A 9,063-nucleotide genomic window follows, 5' to 3' on the forward strand; every position below is an offset into this window, starting at 1 on the left:
TATAGGTGTGCACATGTGGAGCATGATCGGTATACCCTTTATGAGCTCCTGAGATCACCTCTGTTTTATTAGTTTTCTGTGATGTGTCTTGTGTACTATTATTTGTCAGTTTTTCATTTTGATTTTTAACCATGACGTTGTCAATTTATTTTCGACCTATGAGTTTGATTGTCCCTCTGGTACCTTTCGACCCTCTTAATAACATTTTCAACATGTTTTTCTTAGTGGATTCCAAAGATAAAGTTGTCCATAAATTGACTTTTCTTGGTACGAAATTTGCGAATTTTGATATTTAACATTTCAACAGTGTCACCAACGTCATTCATTGACTAAGAGCGTATTGACGTCACATAAAGTAAAAAAACAAAATGACGTAACTCCCTTCACTTGAATGATTTAACTAAAAATATCACTTTTTCCCTTAAGAATGTTCAGAGTTATCATTTTGCAGTGACATATGTGAAATACATAATTTGATTATATTTAATTTATCAATAAAATAAAAATAAAAAAAAAGCATGAGAGATCCGAACAACCACTTGAAAATTCTCTTGAAAATTGGATATTGTATAAGTCAACTTTCAATATCTAAATATAATCAATACAGTTGTGCTACTTCATCAGTTTATTCTTTTGCTTTTGTCATTTTTTGATGCGTAAAACAGTTATTAGTATGAAATAACTATCAATAACTAATTCACAATTTTATAGATGATTACTTGCAAGCTTTGGTTCCCATGAGAAAAAGATGTTGTGTTTTATAAATATGTTAATTAAGTAATATGCCTTTATAAAGATATGACCTTGATATGCTAGTTAGTACTTGAATTTGAAAACCAGATCAATGGAATAAATAAATATATAACAAACATATAAAAGAATGAGATTTTTATTATTTCTAATCTTCATTTTAACCGCCGCTTTTACGACTCTAACCTTGAAATACACTTGACAAAATTCACAATTCAATTAAATTACTTTATAATGTTTGTTCATGTTGTCTCTGTCTTTATTTGTCCGCTCTGTTGTGTTTCGTATTTGATTTGATTTATTTTTTTGTAAAAAAAAGCTTTGTATGCTTATTGTACAGTTCACAGTTTAGTTCACTGTAATTGAATCTTTGAATATTGTGTTATTGGTATAAATATTGAATGTTTTAGTTGTAAATAAAAATCAAACTAAACATCACGTTATATACATATGCACGTTCATGGCTCTACAATATGTCTATACCTGTATCTTTGCATTTGTTTCTCAGACTGTTTATAACGTCTTTAAATTAAATTCATAGGATGTTTGATGTCTACTAATTATTTGTTTGTTCTTTTAAAACTAAAGCAACAAATCAACCATAAGAAGAACGCAACGAAACAACAGATTCACAGCAATACTCAACCTTAACCATGACGTCTAACCTTTACCATAAGCCATAATCCTAACTTATCTCAATGATGCATGTCATTCAGTTATTTCAACGTTATAACAAGTATATAGTTTTATTAAGATTTTGTATTTACATTAACCAACACTGCAATGTTATGGTTTTAATTCAGTATAATGATTATCAGCTGTAAACGATATGAAAAAATAAGATATTAATCATTAAACAAAGTCACACATAAAAACCGTACACTTCAACTTCGGCAAGATGAAAAAATTGCAATGCGTTATTTATACTCGTTAATCTAACTTTTTGTCCTTCCGGAAGTGAAGAACACTGTGTAACGATGATCTGTTCTTTTACGGCTTGACCAATGAACTGACCACATAGCTCCATGTTAGATGTATCTAAGCTGTCACCGACATGAATCAGCATTTTTCTGAGTCTAACACCTAGAATAAAGAATCATAGAAAATAGTTGCCAACTGTCTTGCATGTATCTATGCACAAAAAATAAAAAAAAATGTGCATATGCAGCATGGGTTTCATATCGAAGTTCACGTGATAAGTATTAAATACTCCAGTCAACCTTTGTGGTGTCTTACAAATAAAAATTATAAATAAAGGATTTGTGATGATTTTGCTATAGCAAAAATAATAGATTTGTAGATTCTTATTCGAAATGTGTGTCTTGCCTAAGACGAAAATCTAGTAAAACTATACATAGGTGTCACTTTTCCTGTGGGAAAGGCGAAGGCAGCGGCATCTACAATTGTTTTCTGGTCAAGTCAGTGTGATAGGAATTACTTTTAATAGATTGGTTATATTTTGTATACAGTTGCATTTTTATCAGAACATATGAGTTTGATGAATATTTCAAGACAATGTCTAATAGGTCATGGTTCAGCAACCGGCTCGAAATCTCGAGTCATGTTCCCAAGACTATTCATTTATTAGAAATAAAACTGTTCACCAGATTGTGTTTTTTTCTTCTTTTAAATTTAGAGTTTTCTGCCGACAAATAAGCAAAAACAGTATTTTAGATTAATCCTGCTGCTGATTAAGTGCTAATCTAAACTGGTATCATCATTTCAGTAGTGAATGCTTAAGTGCTGACATGCTTTAAAGCAGACTTTATTTTATGGCACCGTTGATTTATTGAGAAAATATTGGAAAAATGGTTGTAATTCCATAATGTAAAACTAAATGTAGAAGGATTCGTATATTTTGTCCTGGTACATATTAATAATATTTTCGAGCTGTGTAATTTGTGAAACTGAAGGCAAATCTTGAAAAATTCACAAACTTCAAAAATTGTTTTTTTTGGTCATTCCTTCATACAATTTTAAAAATTGTATAAAGCCAAACAGCTATAGCCAAATGGATATAAATATTAATACTCGTCCACATGTAAAATCCATATCTAAAACAACTATCTACTTACCACATACATCACAACCTATCCTATTTGTACTGATCACTTTCTGTATCTTGTATACACGGCCGAGATCGACCCACCAGTACGGTTCGAATTCAAGTAGAGTATGGAACATATTGCTAGGTTCTTTAATTCCGTCAACCCCATGTCCTGGTGGATAATCTTGTAAGGTAGTACTCTGTCCAGTTGCCTTGAATTTAGACACAAGAGGCCCTTCTCCTATATGAATATTAGATGCATATCATAACATTATTGTATATGTCTTTTCCGCGAGTAGTTACATGTGTTTTGTGTATTTTGGGTACACTTTGTTTCTAAAAATTAAATAACACTCATACGCGGTACGAATTCCGAGGAAAATTCAAAACGGAAAGTTTCAAATCAAATAGCAAAACCAAAACCTCAAACACATTATAAAACAAATCGATAGCAAATGTCCTTTTTACCACAAAACAGCAAGAATGTGAAACATTTAAAAATGTACAAACCTGTCTCCAAATTTATCGAACATGTTTCGTCATGCATAATTCATGTGCATTGATTGTTTAAAATGTCCAAAATGTCTTTCTTGTCAATAACAGGACGAGGGTGCCGTTCGCTATTGATTTTTTAAATTTCAAAAATTATTATAGTTATATACAAGTGTATATATATATATATATTGCTTTGGGTGCCAAATTTTGTGAAACAGTTGATTCACATTTCATACACCTAATGAAATATTTTCTTGTTTAGTTTTACAAGTACGAGTGTTTATTCATGATTTTTAATTAAGAAAAAAGAGACACATACTTGTACAAAAATTTTAACAAGAAATTATAAAAAAAATTGATATAAAAAAGAAAGAAGATATCAAGGGGCAAAAATTGAGAAGCAAAGCGCCGTAATTCAGTTTTGAGGTAAACGGAAAGCCTTTGAATAAATAATGAACCGTCGAATTTGCTATCAATCGAAAAATGCCTTACCACAAACAAACAGAGATGTCCATATTCCTGTATTTCGACAGACAGCAAATGGTTTCCCAGATATTTGTATTCCGTCAGCACACTTATACATCATGCCGTGTCCAAGGTCTCTAGAAAGTCCAAATGGTTCATCCAGCACAGCATTTTCTACAAGTCTTGGTTTTCCGATACAATCTAAGAATATATGTCAATAACTCTTATATCATTTGCATATCTATAAATATTTGAATTGGATTGGTCAAGTAGAATTTTTCTCTTGGTTTACACCTCGATAAACCATGTTTCCGAAACTACTTTTGTTATCTATTCATGCGCGGTACACAGTCTTGCAGTATCTAATTAAAATGAAGTTTTTGAGGTAGGTGCTAGTTCATTTTAGATTCTGTTCCATTTATCGAACATATCAATATTTAAGAATGTCAAGATGGCGGCGTACTCCTTAGTTACGACATGCCGTTGTGCTTCTGATGGTACATACAGTAGCCATCAAAGTAATAATGTAAATTATTAACCGTGTTTGTTTGGCTGAAGAATTATAAGGATCAAACACATTTTTTCTACAGGTAATGTTATAGATAATGCATATTTTAAGGTTTTTCTTGTCGTAGAACACATCTCGGGGTTTCAGGATTGTTCAAAGAAAGACCTCCCTCCGGTTGGTCTTTTATTTGATCAATCCTGACACCACTCGGTGTGTTCTATGGCAAGAACAAACTTAAAATATGCATTATCTGACTTATATACCGTAAACAAATATTAATCTAATAAAGATTTGTAAAATTTAGTATCCTTTTTTACCGACAACACTAAAGTGGGATATTCCTTTCTAATGCGTTTAGGTTTTAATACGCACTGCGGCTCATTTAATATGTGAAATAAAACTCACTTAATAATTAAGATATAAACCTTTTAAAAATTGTTATCCATACACAATAAAAATATTACTGTAACTACATGAAGTAAGTCACAAATGTATTGTTATCATCCGATAACGGTGTATGACAAATACAAGACACATTGTAAGTTATTTATTGTATCACTTAGCTTATGGAAAAGGGGGAGGGGTATGTTTTTTTTTCGTTTTGTTATGTTATTTCTATCGCGGAAAAGTTGTTATTTATTTAACCATTTTACTTGAATCGAATGAAAACTTCAGAATGATCGTCTTTCGAATAGCAATACATTTTATTAAAAGATAATCAGGATAAAATTATATACCCTCCGCACCCGACCCTTTCGTGGGGTACGTTAATGTAATTCAATAGAATATAAGATTATTTTATTAGTTGATTATTTGAGAGAGAAAAAGGTATACATTAATTTTAAAAAGTTACGAACTGACACGAAGACGAATATAAATACATGTAGGTCATAGTATGATTTCCTATTCAGTGTGTATCGTTCTGAACATGCATGAAATATTTGTCACTGGACATAAAGCAAACAACCTATTCAGTTTTACTCAATAAGATTTTCAAAATCTTACACACGAATATGTTAAATCTGGTTTTATCTTTAAGAAAGTCTACATTAAAATTCATCTGACCTATATGATAATGTTTCTTTATTATAGCGATAAATCAACAAAACTTCACGTTATTTGTTTCTAAAATTAAATTGCGGGTCTACAATGACGGTTTCTTTTACATCTATCATCGGTTGAACTTTAGAAAATAAACTTCCAAATCGGCAACAAAAAACTATAAGACGAGTAAAATTTTGAAGTAAATCCTAGATTGCATGTTTATCAAGGAAAATAATGATCTTACACAGGTCATTATTTTATGCCTTGGAGCATATACCATTCAAACATGGTATCGTCCGGGTTGATTCGGAAAAAAAATAACCTGACGTTCTGAAAGAAAATAACTCCATATAGGTATATAATGATGTGTAAACCGGGTCTCTAACTCACAAACTCGACATAAAAGTCCTTCGGATTAGAATGTCGAGACTTACCACATTCAATTTTTAACTAAAGTTGTAGTTTATCGCGAGAATTAACAAACGCATAACTTATTCAGGACAATTAATCAACCAACCGTAACGGTTTTCAACTAAAAGGTTAAGTTCAATGTGTTATGTATCAGTATGTATGGTCGTATTATGTTTCTGCGTGTACGCGAGAGTTGTTCCCCTTTTGTCAGTAATTTGTATATTTTTTTGTGACGTCATCTTTGTCTATTTAAAATGTAGAAAATGGAAGCAGATGTGTTTTTATCTGTCCGAATGTAATCGCCTCCATCCATGCTACCAGAGCTTTTCTCCTAGTCTGTAATTAATGATCACAAAGTTTTAATCTTAATAAACAGAACCGGACAAAACTGTATATGTTCCGTAATCATGAGATATTGTATTTTGCAAGATGTGTTAAATGATTATGAATAGTGAAACTAACACATATCTATTAATATGAATTCACTGAATGAATTTCCTGGTTATCCAGAGACCTATTCACATGGATACTCGGCCAACTGATGTAGGTTGAGTAATTTGTCATAACAGCAAAGAAAAGTTCCATAAAGATATCATTTTATGAAAAAAAGAAGGAAATTTGAATCTAGAAATAGAAACTCGTAACTTATAACACATACCTCAAATAACACTTCGTTTTTTCATAGACAAGATATTATGCGGTTGTCTGGCATCCACATTATCAAGACAAGTACCTGTGCGGTAGTTTTGCGTAGGCATTTTTCCATTGTTTTTCGTCAGAAAAAAGTGAACCATTTACTTACAACGCAAGGTATCTGTGTCACTTTATACTTACACGCTATTTCACATGCCAGTTCATCTCCATTTAAAACACATTTGTATCCCTCTGAACAAACATGACCAGAACATTTTCCAACCAGTGCCTGTAAGACATATATTTGTGAGATTTTGTTTTGAAATTTTGAGACTATGAATAACATTAAACTGCTTGGAAACGTTTTGAAAAGTACGAAATTAGACTGAAACTTTTCTAACAATTTCTTTATGAGATACTGTGGATTCCTTTATTTTCGTGAGTAATTTGTTTTGCAAAACTTGCATATTCGTAGTTTTTGTAACTTCTGCATACATTTCTTCAGAAAATTGTCAATGCGTTGAATATCAAAATTCGTGGTTCCCTTGTATCCATGGAATCCATGAAAATTTGTATCCAACGAATATAAATGAATCCAGAGTACTTAGAATTAAATTACATAAATCTGTTAAATAGTCTATGTAATGCCGATTTTGAAATGTCAAGACTAAATCTCTGTAAATCCGATCCGGACGGTAACATTCACTAGCGTGACGAATTAGCTAAAATATGTATATCCCATACGCGACTACCAGTATGCCAGGACGATTAAAAAAGTATGGCGACGAGAGAAAATAATCTAAAAATCTACTTGCATTAGGATATTTTCATATGTATTTTATAGATATTGGTTGATGTTAAATGCTATGTTGAATTTATGCCAACCTAGAAGCATTATATATTTTGTTGTGTTAGTTCGGACGGCCGTCTGTCCCGCTTCATATTAAAGTTCTTGGTCAATGTAGATGATGTAGTTTTTAATGAAGTTGAAGTCAAATCCGCTTGACATCCGTAATCTTTGGCACATTCATATTTTAGATATTTAAACAGGTGTTTTAATGTTTAGTTTGATGTTTCCTATATTCGCTTACTATCATGATAAACAAATAACAATAATATAAAAATATCTTTCATTTTTTTTGTGTGGATTTTGGAGAAAAGTTGCCTTAATATCAAGTAAGCTTTTTATGCATTTACCCTTGACCATGAAGATATATTCGACGAAAAACATCCGTGTTCTTGTACCAGTTCCACTTCCGGGTTTTTGCTTCCATTTAAATCACACATTTTCCAGTTACGCCTGTAACTAACACTCGAACACGTGGTCGTTTTCATACATTCTTTAAGACAAGTGAGAAAACTAACTTTTGGTAATCTACGTATGGCAGCCTGGCGATAACATTGTCCATAAATTATCTCCCCTGGTTTAGAAATTTGTGGCTTTTGACATTCGATAGCATCGGCGTCACATACGTCATCCATTGACCAAGAGCGTATTGACGTCAAAAATAGTAAAATACAAAATGACGTGACTCCTTTCATTTGAATGGTTTAGTTTTATCAGATCAAAATACCACTGTTTTCCTTTATCTTGTTAAGAATCATCATTTTGCAGTGAAAAATGTTAAAATAATTCCATCCTACTACCGATACAATCACAATAGAATATTAAAGACATATGCAATCAACCATTAATAATCAAAAAGTTACGGAAGAGAAAATTCTTAAGAAAATTTAATACAACATGAAGTTAACTTTATATATTATTTAAAGTTAATCAATACGGTTGTGCTACTTTATCAATGTACTATTATTTGTCTGTCTTTTTATTTTAGCTACGGCGTTGTCAGTTTATTTTCAATCTATAGAGTGACCGACACTCTTACGACCCCCTTTCATCATGGTCGAACAACCTTGAAGAACCTATATGTTGTATTTAGAGTTTATTTTTTTGTTCCTGAACGTGTATGGCATATTTTCCAAGTGACATGATGCATGCAAATATTTTTGTTTTCTAAAAAAGTTTATTTAAAGCAAATTGTATCTACAAACTATAATATCAATAAACTAATTTGTTAATTTCAAAGTTGATATCAGCATTTCGTTTAATTGCTTTGAACTTTAGTTTAAAATAATCCTGACTACTTTATCATGTAAACAAGGTATCTAGCAATGCTAATTTAATTAAAGGGAATGTAGAGCGCAATCTTACAAGAAAGCTAACATTAAAGTAACGATATCTTCTTTTCTCCGTATAAGCTTCCTTTATAAGGAACAACAAGGATTATCTCCAAGTAAAAGTACTATTTACACATTAAAATATATGTATGTTGTATATATTTTAAAAGTTAATATCCACCAGTATAATACACAGTAAAAAACTCTTCTATTTACACATTAAATCCGAGTGTATTTTATAAACGTTAAAACACAACTTATACGGAATAAAAACTGTTTGTTTCAGACCGTCAACCATCCATTGCCTCAAGCAACTTTAAGCGTTTGATATACAGTTTATAACACATCTCCCTTGTTTTGGTTTCTATCATGTTCAGTATCAACTTTACTAAATACTATTTCTAGGCATATCAATAAATACTAAAATACTATATATAGCAATACTGGTGGACCCCATATTTTATTAATATAAATATGATATATATACACAACATACATGAAGCATAAGTATCAATGCACTACTAATAAACTA

At 31.3% G+C, this 9,063-nt stretch overlaps 1 protein-coding gene across 1 annotated transcript; it reads right to left on the minus strand.

Annotated features, from left to right (window-relative positions):
• Positions 1-1,021: 1,021 nt before the first annotated feature.
• On the minus strand, positions 1,022-7,835 carry LOC134717940 (uncharacterized). Its single transcript, XM_063580440.1, has 5 exons — positions 7,719-7,835; positions 6,555-6,642; positions 3,785-3,958; positions 2,826-3,038; positions 1,022-1,833 (listed from the first exon to the last, which is right to left on the minus strand). The coding sequence occupies exons 1-5, from the start codon at positions 7,833-7,835 to the stop codon at positions 1,613-1,615; spliced, it is 813 nt and encodes a 270-aa protein (XP_063436510.1). The 3' UTR covers positions 1,022-1,612.
• Between the last annotated feature and the right edge of the window lie 1,228 nt (positions 7,836-9,063).

Source organism: Mytilus trossulus, chromosome 5, assembly GCF_036588685.1.
Source record: "Mytilus trossulus isolate FHL-02 chromosome 5, PNRI_Mtr1.1.1.hap1, whole genome shotgun sequence".
Lineage (NCBI taxonomy): Eukaryota > Metazoa > Mollusca > Bivalvia > Mytilida > Mytilidae > Mytilus > Mytilus trossulus.